This window comes from Penicillium nucicola, assembly GCF_028828085.1.
Source record: "Penicillium nucicola strain IBT 29836 chromosome Unknown utg000008l, whole genome shotgun sequence".
In the NCBI taxonomy this organism is placed as follows: domain Eukaryota; kingdom Fungi; phylum Ascomycota; class Eurotiomycetes; order Eurotiales; family Aspergillaceae; genus Penicillium; species Penicillium nucicola.
Genome location: NW_026643132.1, coordinates 1,051,521 through 1,066,599, shown reverse-complemented (window position 1 = coordinate 1,066,599; position 15,079 = coordinate 1,051,521). Strand labels below are relative to the sequence as shown.

At 51.2% G+C, this 15,079-nt stretch overlaps 8 protein-coding genes across 8 annotated transcripts; 4 read left to right on the top strand and 4 right to left on the bottom strand.

The window, feature by feature from the left end:
* Window positions 1–477: 477 nt before the first annotated feature.
* N7511_007891 (LOG family protein) lies at window positions 478–1,128 on the top strand (the record flags this gene model as incomplete). Its single annotated transcript, XM_057130268.1, has 1 exon — window positions 478–1,128. The coding sequence occupies one exon, from the start codon at window positions 478–480 to the stop codon at window positions 1,126–1,128; it is 651 nt and encodes a 216-aa protein (XP_056982051.1).
* Window positions 1,129–1,384: 256 nt separating this feature from the next.
* pre5 (proteasome core particle subunit alpha 6) lies at window positions 1,385–2,272 on the bottom strand (the record flags this gene model as incomplete). Its single annotated transcript, XM_057130267.1, has 3 exons — window positions 1,385–2,005; window positions 2,069–2,180; window positions 2,235–2,272. The coding sequence occupies 3 exons, from the start codon at window positions 2,270–2,272 to the stop codon at window positions 1,385–1,387; spliced, it is 771 nt and encodes a 256-aa protein (XP_056982050.1).
* Window positions 2,273–2,614: 342 nt separating this feature from the next.
* Window positions 2,615–3,224, top strand: N7511_007889 (Vps55 family protein; the record flags this gene model as incomplete). Its single annotated transcript, XM_057130266.1, has 3 exons — window positions 2,615–2,692; window positions 2,749–2,962; window positions 3,091–3,224. The coding sequence occupies exons 1-3, from the start codon at window positions 2,654–2,656 to the stop codon at window positions 3,222–3,224; spliced, it is 387 nt and encodes a 128-aa protein (XP_056982049.1). The 5' UTR covers window positions 2,615–2,653.
* Window positions 3,225–3,702: 478 nt separating this feature from the next.
* Window positions 3,703–5,216, top strand: N7511_007888 (uncharacterized protein; the record flags this gene model as incomplete). The annotated part of the gene is made up of 2 exons (XM_057130265.1): window positions 3,703–3,754; window positions 3,805–5,216. The coding sequence occupies 2 exons, from the start codon at window positions 3,703–3,705 to the stop codon at window positions 5,214–5,216; spliced, it is 1,464 nt and encodes a 487-aa protein (XP_056982048.1).
* A 640-nt stretch (window positions 5,217–5,856) lies between these two features.
* N7511_007887 (UPF0220 family protein) lies at window positions 5,857–6,786 on the bottom strand (the record flags this gene model as incomplete). Its single annotated transcript, XM_057130264.1, has 4 exons — window positions 5,857–5,920; window positions 5,994–6,091; window positions 6,187–6,447; window positions 6,688–6,786. 4 exons carry the CDS (start codon window positions 6,784–6,786, stop codon window positions 5,857–5,859), a joined length of 522 nt encoding a protein of 173 aa, XP_056982047.1.
* A 702-nt stretch (window positions 6,787–7,488) lies between these two features.
* fes1 (Hsp70 nucleotide exchange factor FES1) lies at window positions 7,489–8,186 on the bottom strand (the record flags this gene model as incomplete). The annotated part of the gene is made up of 2 exons (XM_057130263.1): window positions 7,489–7,734; window positions 7,791–8,186. The coding sequence occupies 2 exons, from the start codon at window positions 8,184–8,186 to the stop codon at window positions 7,489–7,491; spliced, it is 642 nt and encodes a 213-aa protein (XP_056982046.1).
* A 956-nt stretch (window positions 8,187–9,142) lies between these two features.
* Window positions 9,143–10,923, top strand: act1 (actin; the record flags this gene model as incomplete). The annotated part of the gene is made up of 6 exons (XM_057130262.1): window positions 9,143–9,149; window positions 9,277–9,307; window positions 9,529–9,584; window positions 9,726–9,756; window positions 9,867–10,638; window positions 10,693–10,923. The coding sequence occupies 6 exons, from the start codon at window positions 9,143–9,145 to the stop codon at window positions 10,921–10,923; spliced, it is 1,128 nt and encodes a 375-aa protein (XP_056982045.1).
* Window positions 10,924–11,806: 883 nt separating this feature from the next.
* ade1 (bifunctional aminoimidazole ribotide synthase/glycinamide ribotide synthase) lies at window positions 11,807–14,350 on the bottom strand (the record flags this gene model as incomplete). Its single annotated transcript, XM_057130261.1, has 3 exons — window positions 11,807–13,410; window positions 13,467–13,994; window positions 14,071–14,350. The coding sequence occupies 3 exons, from the start codon at window positions 14,348–14,350 to the stop codon at window positions 11,807–11,809; spliced, it is 2,412 nt and encodes an 803-aa protein (XP_056982044.1).
* Between the last annotated feature and the right edge of the window lie 729 nt (window positions 14,351–15,079).

The following is a 15,079-nucleotide window of genomic DNA, read 5'->3' as shown; positions in this document are numbered from 1 at the left end:
CATAGTTGGGTTTTACCATGATAGTCTTTTTCTTGCCTCACAGCGTAAACTGTGTCAATCTTCAAGACGAAGTATGAGTGCCCAGGTGCAGTTGAGGCTAAATTCTTATCGATAAGAGGTGCCTACTTTGGGCTCCAATACTTCCTGCTTCTGTCTGACTCATTCGTCTTCTGTCAAAGACATTACAAGCTCTATATACTTTCCTACCCCCATTGATCAATCACTATTCAAAATCTAAAATGGCGGACTCGGAAACCAAGCAAGCCGTGGTCTGCGTATTGTGAGTTAAATACCCCACCCCCCTCATCGGACACTCACATCCTGGCCCTACCATTCAACCTCGACCTACTATATACCGGCTTTCCCCAACAAACCCAGTACAAACCCACAAACCAAACAAAGAAACAAAAAGCTAACAAACCCCCCCTACATGGGGAACCCAGCTGCGGCTCCGTATCCGGCAAGAACCCAGTCCACATGGAAGCAGCCCGAACCCTAGCAGAAGAGCTGCACAAGCACAACGTGCAACTCGTCTACGGCGGCGGCACAACAGGCCTAATGGGCGAAGTCGCCCGCACACTAGTCAAGCTCTCCGGCCCCCAAGCCGTGCACGGCATCATCCCGCGGGCCCTGGTGCAAGTAGCCACCGACAGCGGCATGCGCGAGCAGCAGAACGGCAACAGCACCGAGACCGGCGGGAAAACCGCCGAGCGAGTCATTTCTGATTCCATTGATGGGAACGGCATCCCCGAGTCAGAGTACGGCATGACGACTGTTGTTCCGGACATGCATACGCGCAAGCGGTTGATGGCGACGAAAGTGCTAGAGGGGGGTCCTGGGTCTGGGTTTGTGTCGCTGGCTGGTGGGTTTGGAACTATTGAGGAGGTTATGGAGATGACGACGTGGAATCAGTTGGGGATTCATAAGGTTGGTGTTGTGTTGTTGAATATCAATGGGTACTGGGATGGGTTGTTGGGCTGGGTGCGCAATGCTGTGCAGGAGGGATATATTTCTGCGGATAATGGGGAGATCTTGGCGGAGGCTAAGGATCCTGCGGAGGTTTTCCCTAAGTTGCTGGCTTATCGAGTTAGTCAGGGTCGGATGCGGTTGAATTGGGGACAGGAGTGAGATATTTATATGGTTGAGACTGTCGACGTCAGTCTAGGTACGTGTATATACGGACATGTGTTTTGTCGTATTGTTAGGTTTCGGGACTGGGCTTTGGGCTGTCTTGGGCTGTTCGGGGTTGGATATATACCATACAGAAGTAGATTTACTTCATTAGAATAGCCTTACGAATTGAATGATTGACATAACGGAGACCATTACCAGATAAAGCATAAGCAGATTTCATGTCTATGCATCATTAAACCAAATCAGAGGATTATGAATCAACTTCCATGGACTCGCCCTCCCCACCTTGCTCAGACTGCTCGAGCACCTCGAGCAGCGCGGCCGTGTCCTGACCCTCGTACAGCTTGAAGCTCTCCTTCTTGCCATTTGTGATACCCACAACACCAACGGAAGTGTTATCCACTGTAAGCTCCTTATCCTGAGACAAAGTCTCCTTAAGAGCACGCAGACCGTGCTGAACAAGCTCATCACGACTGCAATCCGCAAACTTGTCCAAGTTCCTTTCCAGATACGTACGCGCCATCTGCGAGCGCGCACCAATAGCACAAGCAACCATCTCGTGGGTCAGACCCGAGGGCTGGAACTCGAACAGATGCGGTCCAGCCTCGTCAACACCGGCCACCAGGAGTCCTACACCGTATGGCCGCTTGCCGTAGTGCTGAGTGTTGGTCTGCGCGCGGTCACCAATCTGGGCAACGATTCGGTCCAGGGGAATGGGCCGGCCGTAGGTCATCTTCGATCCGAGGGACTGCTGCTTCATGAAGTTTGAGAGGACGCGGGCGTCTGATGCAAGGCCGGCGATAGCGATGGCCATGTGCGAATCGATCTCGATGATCTTCTTCTGATACGAGGAGAGCTCTTCTGCGTTGCGCTGTGGGGATGCCGATGTTAGTTTCCGACTACTCTGTTCATTTGTAGGTGGTGTTTTGCGAACCTTGAGTCCAACGAGCACGGCATGTGTCTTGTTCACCAATCCCACCACGACGGATCCTTGCTTCACAGCTTCCTGTGCATATTCTACCTGGAAGATACGGCCTTGTGGGGAGCTATTATCGCCGAGTTAGCACTTGATGGATCGGAGGAAGGTCGGGTAGGCTTACAAGGTGACGGCATCGTTGTCGTAATTGTTTCTGAACATGGCGGCGGGAGTGGTTGAGTGAATATAGAGATGACGGGGGAGAAGGGTTCAAGAATCACGATAGACAGCAAGACCCAGAGGATAAACCGGAGATGGAGAGAGAATGAGGGAGCTGGAATAGGCAGTAAAGTGACGCGGTGTGAAGCATGAGCTGTTGAGGCCTGAGGCATCAACACCCAGTGACCTCCAGGCGCCAACGTCACTCATTCCGAGCTCATCTCCAACTGACGCTTCGCACTTCTATCTCTGCTCTCCTGCACTCGGTCAATGGGGCAGTGATTACGAGTCTGCTATTGATATTCTCATCTGGTTTTATCCAGACCCTTCGACGACTCCTTTCACCTCAACTCTCATCGATCGGACTTCGGTGTCTCCGCAATCATGGCGGCTGGACTCAAGACTATCATCGCGCTTTCATTTGTACGTTGAGCTTGGCCGCTTCTATGTTGAATAGCGACTTACTCACAATCAACCAGGTTCTTGCCATTGGCTTCCTTCTCGTTATCCTCTCTTCCGCACTATGGCATAAGTACTGGCCGTTGCTGGTCGTCGGCATCTACGTCGTTGCGCCCCTCCCCAACTGGATTTGCCAACGATGCGCAAATCCCGACGACTTCATGGACAGTTCGAGCAACTCTGCAATGGATTTTGGACGCTTCATGACTGGATTCTTGGTTCTGACTGGCATTGGTACGTATTGGCGCAATAGCCCCTCTGGAGGGGCATGACATTTGATCGGTCCGATCGCGATATGCTCTATCACATAAACCTGCATATGTTTCCATTACGTTGTCTTCAACCAGGCTAACTGTTTTCAGCGCTTCCCATTGTCCTCGCCCACAGCGGTGCGATCGAGATCCCCGCAATGATCATGTCAATTTTCGGAGGTCTCTTGATTTACGGAACCATTATTAGCTTCTCGATGTTCTTCCAGGAACAAGAAGAGTTCTGATCGCAACTCGGGTGCGGGGCCCTTGGACTACATGAACTAAACTGTAGGCCAAGGGACCTTGCAGGCTCAGACTTCATGATATCCGTCTTTCCAACTATTTCTTTTGATTTCAGCGTATGCTTGGTATGCTTTTGTACGACTGATCTGTATTTGATGCGGGTCTAGCTTGGATGGATTCAATGGCTGCGATGGTTCTCGTAGCGTGATACTCGGTCGTGATACCTTATGTGTACTATAACACAATGGATATAGGAATATTTGTCAACTTCTTAACATGAGATCAGCTGCCTCATTATTAAACTTGAATAGTCTCCTTTGCCCGGCGTGGATTCAAATAGATCTATGCACCACGTGACCCCGCGCGCGGTTTCAGCGCGTCCGAGAGATCGGAGATAACAGCACTGAGCAACGTAACGAACCACAATTCTATTCGACTATGATGAACACCTGAGAAAGCCCTCTGGATCCAGACTGCAATATGAATGTCTGGTCAGGGTCCGTCAAAACGAATTCGGACTGCAACCTAGAAGGTAAGGCACACGCGTCTTGCAAGCAGACTTGCTGCTGACAACATAAATAGGAATTCGATTAATTGATCCAAACTCCTACTGGCAGTCCGAGCTTTCAAAAGAGTCCCAACTAAGCCTCCAAAGCTTTGTCAATCCAGCACTCATTCCACTCCATGCACGCGCAGGCCCCAACCTAGAATTACATACAAGCCATGCGGGGACATCACAATGGCTGAAGGAGAAGCTAACCGGCTCCCTGTGGCTAAACGATGAAGACCCAGCCCTCCAGAAATCCCTCCAGTGCCCAGTCGGCCTGCTGGTCAGCGTCGACGGCAACACAAAACAAGGCGGCGCAGCCACAACAAACCTCCTCGTGTACGGCGTATTAGCCAGCGCAAGCTATACACGCCCACCTACACCACCACACTCCTCCCCATCAGAGCTCCCAGACCCAACAACCACATTACCATCCCCGAGGGCTCCATATGAACTCAGCATCTATGCCGCACCACTGTCCACCTCCCGCCTCACCCAGGCGCAAGCCTACCCATCACCACCACGAAGCGCAGCTGGCGAACACAGCATACCAAATACCCGGCATGCCGAGTTCCTCCCAGATATCAGCTCCCCAAGCCCTAAGCGCAAACGAGTAGCAACTCTCTTCGAAGTCGCTGCCCAGCACCACCGCCGCGTCCGTCAGCGCGGCGGCGAAGCAGTCTCCCAACTGATGGCACCTTCACGCCCTCTCTCCTCGTCCCAAAATTTGCAGTCATTGCGCATAAAGCGCGAACCAGATGACGAGGTTTCCTCCCTCCCATCTCTGGACCGCATAGCACATGCACGCAGATCGAGGTCAGTGTCCATCGGCGCAAATCTCCACCGACCAGGTAGCGTGCGCGGTAATCGCGCAACAGCAGATCCGCAAAAGCGCGCACAAACACCAACGCCATTTTTGGACTCTGGAATTGGATCTGGATCTGGATCTCGACCTAGCTCTCGTCGGGAACCATTCCAATCCCAACTACAACCCCAACCATCGAATCTATCATCAGAGGAAAAGCCAACCTCAGTACCGGGATCACCATCCAAAGACCCTGAAACAATAGTGTCGGAGAACAAGAACCTAATAACTCGCACGATATTAACATGCATGCGTCTTTACGGCTTCCACCGCGCAAACAATACACGCACAGCCTCGATGAGCAAAGCGCCCGGCGGAGGCGCAGATGCAGAAGCCGATACATCGGGAACGACACCAGCGCCTGAGTCTTTCCGTGCTGAGACGCCTGCGCCGGGTGTTTCTGCTGACGATGATGAGTTCAAGGCTATGTATCATGCTACGTACAAGGCTGCCGCATTTGCGTTGAGGAGGTATTTGAAAACTGGAATTCCCGGGTGTGTGTCTGGGCCTGTGGTTTTGCAGAAGGAGAAGGCTATGACTTGTATTGATGAGTTGTTGAGGTTGTTCTGTGAGGAGCATTGAGGGTTCGTCTTTGGTCTTTGGTTGGGTGTGGACGGGTTTTATGATTTGATGAATGATTGCATTTGTTGGTTTAGGGTTGGAGTAGGCGAATTGGATTTGTTGTTTTGATTGCATAGCTTTGAAGCGGCTGCAAGTCTTTCTTACTTTAACGTTATCTGTTGCTATGTGGCCATGAATCGATTTATAGTGTGCCACTGGTAGTATTGCGATAATTTGAACGAAGGCTTTCATGCGAGTCAACCTTATTATAAATTGATTTGTTCTACTTTGACGTTTCTTGCTTGACTTTGCTGCTCTATCATGTTCGAGTCTTTCGATCTGTACTTGTTGAACCTGGGGTAACGTTACCTGGGGTAAACCACAGAGGCGTGAAAAGATTTACGGACTATCTTCTCATGTTACTTTATGTGTATGGATAAAGTTATCATACGGACACCCTACGTAAGCCCAGCAAAGCGAAATTTGCGGGAAATGCGGAAATGAATTCATGCTATACGCCAAACCAATAGCAAAAAAAAAAAAAACGTGAATGCACACAGATGTGCCCAGCAAGTTCAAAAGGTCATCACATCAGCATAGAAAAATATGAGTAGAATACAAAAAGACAGGCTGAAGTGTACTGTAAACGACAACATCTAGATCACAGAGCAAGGTTGTAGGTATAGTCATCTTCAATGTTCTGCGAGACCCAAAGAACAATAGAACTAGAAAGGAAAACAGTTAGTACAGGCCGACAAAAATGGCACAGAGCAAAGCTATAAGCAAATATGAACATACCTGAGCATAACAAGACCATTAGCCACAATGTTTGCAATACCGAAGTAAAGCGTCTGGATAGGATAATCCTTGATTAAATATTTGAGGACCATGACCGTCTACAGCACAAGAACACAAATTAGCAACACTTCCATCTCAATCCAATCCAATCCAACCCAAGCTAGATTGCGAAGAAAGGTGGACATATACATACCACACTACCAGCAAGACCACCAGCAAGCAAAGCAAAGCCCAAGAAAAGCACAAAGCGAGCCTTCCACGCTACGCCACTCCCACTATAGCTGAAGCTATCAGCCTGCAGCCGCGACTTCTCAATCGAGTTGATAACCAGCATGCCCAATGCGGAGCAGATACCGGGGATCCAGTCGACGAATTTGATGTGTACATCAGAGCCGTTTCGGGGACTGCGGGAGAAGGAGGCGACATCAATGAGGAAGAAAAATCCTGCTGCGAACTGGGATTGATTGTTAGCTTTGGTTTGGATGTAGTGTGGTTTTGTTTGGGCATGGGTATGGGAATGGGCGTGGAGTTTGATTGAGTGAGACGGGTTGCACGGATTAAAGGGATCATGTGTTTGTAATGTTTCAATCCCAATTTCCAGTATAGATGCTGTTTTCTTGGAGCTGGAATAGGTGCTTGAAGTGGTGCGGAGGTGGAGGAAGGTGGAGGTGGATCGGAGTGCATTCATGCTCACCAGTGCGCCGGAGACGTAGACGCCGCCATTGCGGACAGCGGAGTTATTAAGCCATTCGGGCTTTGAGAAGCGGAAGAGGCGGTTGTTAGAGACGTCCATGGTTGCGGGGAGGGTTGGGGAGATGAGCTGGTGAGAGCTGCAGTCTGATGACGATGGATGTCGGAATAAAGTTGGGCCGAGATCTGGTGTTGACTATGGAGTTTACTTGTAGACTGACAGGGCAAGGCATGTTGACTTCGGAATAACTTGCTATTGATTTAATTTGTTGCTTCGAGCTATTTCTAGATGTGTTTTTTTCGTTTTTTGTCTTGAGGTAATTGATGGACTCGTAATCAAAGACATAACTACGAATATGCCAAGATAGGCAGCAAGTATATAGCGATTTACATGGAAATTTAAGGTATCAGCTTTTAACGTGAAACATTGAAATTCGTAATTGCATAATGTAAACAGTAGGAACAGAGTCCTGGGTATGTAAACGTCAAAACGTGCACGCCTAGCATCAGGATTGCGTAGATCATCAACACAACCCAGGCAGCCAAGATCACCACCAGTGCCGAACCATTTCAGGTATCCCTCACTGGTGGTTAGTAACAAGCAGGCAGCGATTGCGAAATTCCTTTGGCTCTCGTAATCAGTGCACAGCGCAGTCACGGCCGGTTGAGATGCCTATCGCACTTCCAGCGCCAATTCCCTCGGCAAATATCTGCCTGTCCACGGGACGTGCTTTATGCAGCAGCTTCTTGCTGCCTCTATTCGGGTATCCAGTTCTCAACTCATCTAGTCCAATCAAAGAGGTATTCAGGCTGAGGCATCGACGGGGTGAGCCCGCAGCTTGTCCATAATGGCGTCCACGTCGTCCATGTTACCGGCATCCTTCTTGTCGGTGGGGTAGCCCTCGGGCAAACTCTTGACCAACTCGTTCATAGCGGGTTGGTAGTTGCGGGTGGCAGAGGAGAGGGCGTAGATAGCCTTCTTGCGCGCAGCGGGGTTGGAGTCGGTTGTGGCGATGGTGACGAGATCGGGGATGGCGTTCAACAGAACAAGCTGTTACACAGATTAGCGCAGTCCTATCACACATATGAAACAAAGTTATTTCATACCTTATCCTGGGCCTTCTCGTTGTTCTGCACGGCAGTTCCGATACACCAGGCGGCCATGCGTCGCAGATCGGATTCGTCGTGCTTGAGCAACTGGACCAGCGGAGTCCACAGACCCATGGGCTCCAGGTTGTTGGCGTTGTCAATTCCCTCGATCAATTGCTCGAAGTTGTCCATGGCGATCAACTTGTTCTCCATGTCGGCTTCATCCGAGTGCACAACCTCCATAGCGGCGCGCATGAGATCAGCCTCGGAAGGGCCGCCGAACAATGTCCTGACCATATCCGGAGTCAGCCCCTTGGAGGCTTCTGGGGCATTGGGAGTACCACTCTCCGCACCCTCAGAGACCTGAGAGTTGGCGACACTCCATTTGAGGAGCTTGTTCATCTGGGGATCCATGACTGTAGTATTGGCGGGGTAGAGGGGTTGTTAGGTTGATGGGAAGATTGATGGTTTCGGGAGGCAATAAGTTCTCGATGTATATGCGACCAGAATATAATTATCGCAGACTGTAAAGAATTGAACTATGTGACAGGAAACACCCACCGGACTCGTTCTGATAGAAGTATTGGAAAAAAAGACGCTGACATAATCTGACGTGGGTGATTCGTGCGGCAACTAGCGGCTTCTGTCACGTGCGACCGCCACTCACCGATGGTCGACCAGGAGGAGATGGAGCCAAATGGCGGTAAATATGATAACTGTCGATCTAGTCTCCGGAAAGCTGGCTTGGCCCCCAATCCCCTTCTGCCACCAATTCCCTAATGTCCCGTGTCCAGAACGTCTTGATTGTACCCGTACCCAGCGAACCCAGCGTATCCCTAGAGCTGAAGTCTGGTTCGGAGGGGTTGTTGGGGGCCTCTATACTTAGAAAGTGGAAGCCTGCGCCACAATCGTAGACACATTCCGGAGAAAAAGGGAGCAAGGGAGGAACTGATCAGCCTGAACAATGTCCGTTGCCTAAGACCCTGTTAATACCTGTTAGGAGAGTGGTGCTTACGCTGAACTCGGGAGCCCAGTCCTAAGATACGTGTTCCCCATCGCGGCACCGGGGGCTTGCTGGAGGCATTCATCATTGTCCAAAGCCAATGACAATTACAACAAGAACAACGTAATTTAGACCAAATAGAAGTCGAATCCAGAATTAGGCTGCCTGAATCGAACTGAGAATATAAGAAAGGTGAAGTCGGAGGGGAAGGAACGCCTCAGGCAGCGCACAATCCAATCCCAGCCATCACAAACCCCTCTCCACTTCTCTCGCTCTCTTCCTTCTTCCCTCCTGAATCTCCCCCCATCTCTATACTCCCCTTTCACATCCATCTCCCTTTTCTTAATTTTCTTTTCAATCCGTCATAATGGAAGGTATGTACCCTGATGTTGAACCTGGACAAGCTGAATAAGCATGCTTGTTCTGCTTATCCTAGCTGTCAACCCCCCCTGTTGGCTAGAACTCGGATTGCGAATGGAGACTAATACCTGGTCATTATAGAGGAAGTTGCTGCTCTCGTCATCGACAATGGGTATGTGATTTGATTCAACCTCGGAGCCCATGCTATTCACCTCTGGGTGTGTGTGTGTTGGGGTTCAACTCGGGCGCGGTCTACGTTGCCACATCGCCCCCCCCTAATCGGCCACGATGGCAGGGTGCCTCCCAGCTCAATGCCCCCTCAGCGCCTGTCACACATCTCCAGCTGGGCTCCAAGGATCACGAGGAATATCATACTGATGAATTGCATTTTAGTTCGGGTATGTGTAAGGCCGGTTTCGCCGGTGACGACGCACCTCGAGCTGTCTTCCGTAAGTCCAACCCCACAGAACTGGTTTTCCCCTCCCTGCAGAGGCCGTCATCCCACCAACGCCAACCCTTGCGTCGGATGACCCCCTCTTTTGCTTAAAAGTGATTTTTGATGGAATTGAAATATCTGACAATTTAATTAGCCTCCATTGTCGGTCGTCCCCGTCACCATGGGTAAATTCTCCTCTCCCTCTCCTTTTCCTGGATTTTTGGCGCGGTGTTTATACATAGCGCCAAATCAAATTGGAACCCGAAAAATAGCTGGAATACTAACATGGGCGCAGTATCATGATCGGTATGGGTCAGAAGGACTCCTACGTGGGTGATGAGGCACAGTCCAAGCGTGGTATCCTCACGCTCCGCTACCCCATTGAGCACGGTGTTGTCACCAACTGGGATGACATGGAGAAGATCTGGCACCACACCTTCTACAACGAGCTCCGTGTTGCCCCCGAAGAGCACCCCATTCTCTTGACCGAAGCTCCTATCAACCCCAAGTCCAACCGTGAGAAGATGACCCAGATCGTGTTCGAGACCTTCAACGCCCCCGCCTTCTACGTCTCCATCCAGGCCGTTCTGTCCCTGTACGCCTCCGGTCGTACCACTGGTATCGTTCTCGACTCCGGTGATGGTGTCACCCACGTTGTCCCCATCTACGAGGGTTTCTCTCTCCCCCACGCTATCTCGCGTGTCGACATGGCTGGCCGTGACTTGACCGATTACCTGATGAAGATCCTTGCTGAGCGTGGTTACACTTTCTCCACCACCGCCGAGCGTGAAATTGTCCGTGATATCAAGGAGAAGCTTTGCTACGTCGCCCTCGACTTCGAGCAGGAGATCCAGACCGCTTCCCAGAGCTCCAGCCTCGAGAAGTCCTACGAGCTTCCCGATGGACAGGTCATCACTATTGGCAACGAGCGCTTCCGTGCTCCTGAGGCTCTCTTCCAGCCTAACGTTCTTGGTCTCGAGTCTGGCGGTATCCACGTCACCACCTTCAACTCCATCATGAAGTGTGATGTTGATGTCCGTAAGGATCTGTACGGCAACATTGTCATGGTAAGTATTTTCTTCGCGGCTGATTTCTGCGCACCCGATTAACACTTTTATTAGTCTGGTGGTACCACCATGTACCCCGGTATCTCCGACCGTATGCAGAAGGAGATCACTGCTCTTGCTCCTTCTTCCATGAAGGTCAAGATCATTGCTCCTCCCGAGCGCAAGTACTCCGTCTGGATCGGTGGTTCCATTCTGGCCTCCCTGTCCACCTTCCAGCAGATGTGGATCTCCAAGCAGGAGTACGACGAGTCCGGTCCTTCGATCGTTCACCGCAAGTGCTTCTAAGCTCCTTAGCCTTACTCGTCTTCGCTCGTACTTTCCTGGTGTATCAAAAAGCAGGATGGTGGCACTGGTGGATTGCAAGCGTTGTTGGACTCGCATTATCAAGCGAAATAGCCTGAAAATGGAACCTTGATTTTAGTGGAATAGAGTCGGTCTTTTCTTTTGTTTTATCTTACCTTACTCTCTATCCATCCATCCTCTTTTCTTTTTTTTTCACTTTGTTCTTGCAAGTCTGGATCCTGATCCTGGGGATCCTTGTACGTGTAGGTGATGATGTACAGGAGTTGCCTCAGGTTCGTTCTGTTGTTTCAATTGTTCTAGCCGATTCCCGTATTTTTGTCGTTATATTTCGACCAAATTGTTCAACTATGAATATGTGTCCCACAACTTCTATTTCATCTATTCGTGATGACCGTGTAGAGAAGCTGGCTCTAGCTTCGAAATGCTCCAACTGGCCATTTATTATCAGCTTATTTCAATATTAAATAATTAAAATACTGTCCAATACTTTTCAACCAGTCTAATCATCCATGCAGTCGTAAGTCATGTCAAGTCTACAATATCCAATCCAATTCACATAAAATAGTGTATATCATTTCCTAATACAGGAATCAGCATCAGTCATATAAGGACTCACCCAACAGCCCTATTTATTTTGTTATCCTTCTCACAGAGGGACATACGAAAAGGAAACACAAGCACAGGTACAGAAACAAGCACCAAATACAAGATCAAACAATAAAAGAGAAAAAAAAAGAATCTAAGATATAGACGTAACCAAGTAACCCATTTTCATCATCCATGCCATATATCAACATCAAACCAAATCAAATCAAACAAACATGTCCAGGATACAATCATATCAAACGATAAATCTTGGACCAGTCTAAGCAGACCAAGACTCAAGTCCAGACAGGACAGTTCCCTCCTCACCCTCAGCACGAGCACGCAGCTCACCAACGCGGTAAACAGTCTCACCAGCCTGCTCGAAGGTAGCACGAATAGCAGCCTCCTCCGAAGGATCCACGGCAATGATCATACCAACACCACAGTTGAAGGCACGGGCCATCTCCTCGGAAGAGACATTACCAGCACGCTGCAACCACTGGAAGACGGAAGGCTGCTTCCAGGCACTGACATCAACAGCAGCGGTAAGGGTAGCAGGCAACATACGGGGGATGTTCTCAGTCAGACCACCACCAGTGATATGGGCGAGACCCTTGATAGCGGTGCCGTGGGCGTTCAGAGCAGCCAGGATGGACTTGACGTAGATGCGGGTTGGGGTGAGCAGGGCACGGCCGAGAGCAACGCCGTCCTCGAGTCCAGGCATGGAGAAGGGGGCGACGTCGGAGAAGGACAGACCGGCGCGGTCGACGATCTTCCGAACGAGCGAGTATCCGTTCGAGTGGGGGCCCGAGGAGGCGAGGGCGAGCAGGACATCGCCTGAGCGCATGGCGTCGGTGTGAGGGAGGATCTTGCGGGCGTTCTCGCCGACGGTGTTGATGGCGCCGACGGCGGCACCGACAGCGTCGTAGGAGTCGTCGATGAAGAGGCCGGGCATTTCAGCTGTTTCGCCGCCGATCAGGGCGCAGCCGGCTTGGACGCAGCCTTCGGCGACACCTGTTACGAAGGCGGTTGCTGTGGGGACGTCGAGGTGGCCGCAGGAGTAGCAGTCCAGGAAGAAGAGGGGCTCGGCGCCTTGGACGACGAGGTCGTTGACGTTCATGGCGACGAGGTCGATGCCGACGGTGTCGTGGATGCCGACTGAGTGGGCGATCTTGAGCTTGGTGCCGACGCCGTCAATGGCGCCGATCAGGGTCGGCGAGAGAGGGTGGTAGGCGGAGTTTGCGGCGGGGAGGGAGAAGAGACCGCCGAAGCCGCCGATGACGGCGTCTGTGCCGGGGCGCTTGGTGCGGGAGACGGAGGCCTTGATGCGGTTGACGAGCTCGTTACCGGCATCGATGGAGACACCTGCGGCAGCATAGGTGAGGGAGTTGCTGGCGGTTTGGCGGAAGGCCCGGTGGGCAATGTCCTTGCGGTAGAACATGTCTTCGAAGCTGATGGTCTTGATGCCCTCGTAGGACTTGGCGACGGCCTCTTCGAGGGTGGAGGCTGTGGCGGTGGAGGCAATGACACGGCCACCGTTGGTTTGGAGCTCGCCGTTGGAGAGAGTGGTACCGGCGTGGAAGATGAGGGTTCCCTCGGGCTCGGGAGCCAGAGTGATCTTCTTGCCCTTGGCGTAGGCGTTGGGGTAGCCGCCGGCGACGCCAATGACTGTGGTGGAGAAGTTGGGCTCGATCTTGATCGAGACACCATCGAGCCAGTGCTCAGCACAGGCGACCATGATCTGGGCCAGATCGGTGTCCTTGCTCAGCAGAGGGAGCAGGGTCTGAGTCTCGGGGTCTCCACCGCGGACGTTGTACTCGAGGACCTTGGGTCCGTTCTTGGTCATCATAAGACCAGTGAACAGGATACCAACGAAGGGGAAGCCTGATATGTCGTTAGTAAATTTGTTTTCAAATAGCGCATGTATAGCTGGAACGTACCGTCCTTGCGCATGCCGTCAACGGAAGGCTGGATAATGGTTCGGTCAATCTCCTCGACAACCTCCTTGGGAGCAATGCGAGTAGGAGCGTAGCAGCCCATGCCACCGGTGTTGGGACCCTGGTCACCATCGAAGATGCGCTTGTGGTCCTGGGCTGGGGGCAGAGAGCGGATGGTGTAGCCGTCACTGAAAGTGAGGATGCTCAGCTCATCACCCTCCAAGTACTCTTCGATGACGACCTCGTCACCGGCCTTGCCGAACTGGTGGTCCAGCATCATCTCCTTGAGAGCCTGGTGGGCCTCCTCCTTGGTGGTGGGGATGATCACACCCTTACCACCGGCCAGACCGTCGGCCTTGATGACCACATTGTGGGACACGGAGTCAAGGTAACGACGTGCGGACTCGTAGTCGGAGAAGTTACCAAACTGAGCAGTAGGGATCTGGTGGCGCTGCATGAAATCCTTGGAGAAGGTCTTGGAACCCTCCATGCGAGCGGCGGCCTTGGAGGGACCAAAGCAGCGGATGCCGACTATGAGAGACAAATGTTAGTATATCTCGACATAATCAATCGTATGATTCTTTTGGACTCGAAATATATAACTCACCAGCCTGGAAGTAGCCCTGGATACCATCCACCAGAGGGGCCTCGGGGCCAGGAACCACGAGGTTCACGCCGTTCTTCTGGGCAAAAGCGACGAGGCCAGGGTAGTCATCACCCTTGACATTGGCGTTGGTGATCTTGCTGTTGGCACCCAGACCAGTACCACCGTTTCCGGGAGCGACGTAGATAATGTCGACCAGCGGGGACTCGCTCAGCTTCCAGGCGAAAGCGTGCTCACGGCCGCCATTGCCGACGATAAGAACGCGCAATTGTTCGGAGGCCATTGTGGAGAAGCTGCGTCTCGAGTGACTGCGTATGAATTAGCAGTTGAAATTGGAAGTGCAATGTGCAATTGGCAACTGTGGGAAACCTCCGCGGGGTATGCAGTGCCCCTCCACGAAAATTGAGTCACAAGGAGGGGCACTGTGGGAAGCGAGTTGAAAAGCCGGGGGAAATAGACTGGAAAACAAGAAACAGAATGGAATCACTCACCTCACTGAGACCTGAGAAGCACACGGGGGGTGTCGAATGTGAAGTCAAAGTTGTAACTTTTTTTTTCTCCGGCGGCGTGTTTCTCCGACCCCAGACTTGCGATTTCGGCACGGTTTGGTATTGAACGTATAGAACTGATGAACTTGGGACTTTATAACGTATTTATATGTTTGTATAGTGGCTAGGATTCCGATTTATATGACTCTATCAGTCTAGACTTTTTTGGTCGAATACCGTTCATGTTGGTTATACATTTTAGCCCATTGGAAAGATAGTAGATTGAGTACAAGTGAGAGTGGTGCATAGTATGAGGTTGCATTATTTAGTCCTAACTCACAATTCAAGCTCAATTGTCACTATCATAATTCCTATCACAATCCCCTAGAAACGTTGAATAGAAGTTGAACAGAGTCTTCTTCAACTCTTAGACTCGTCATCTCGACACCTTGAAAAGCAGGCAGAGACAAGGCAAAAGGCGGTGACTCTATCATGGCAGAAAAAAGGCTGGCTCTCAAGTCCGC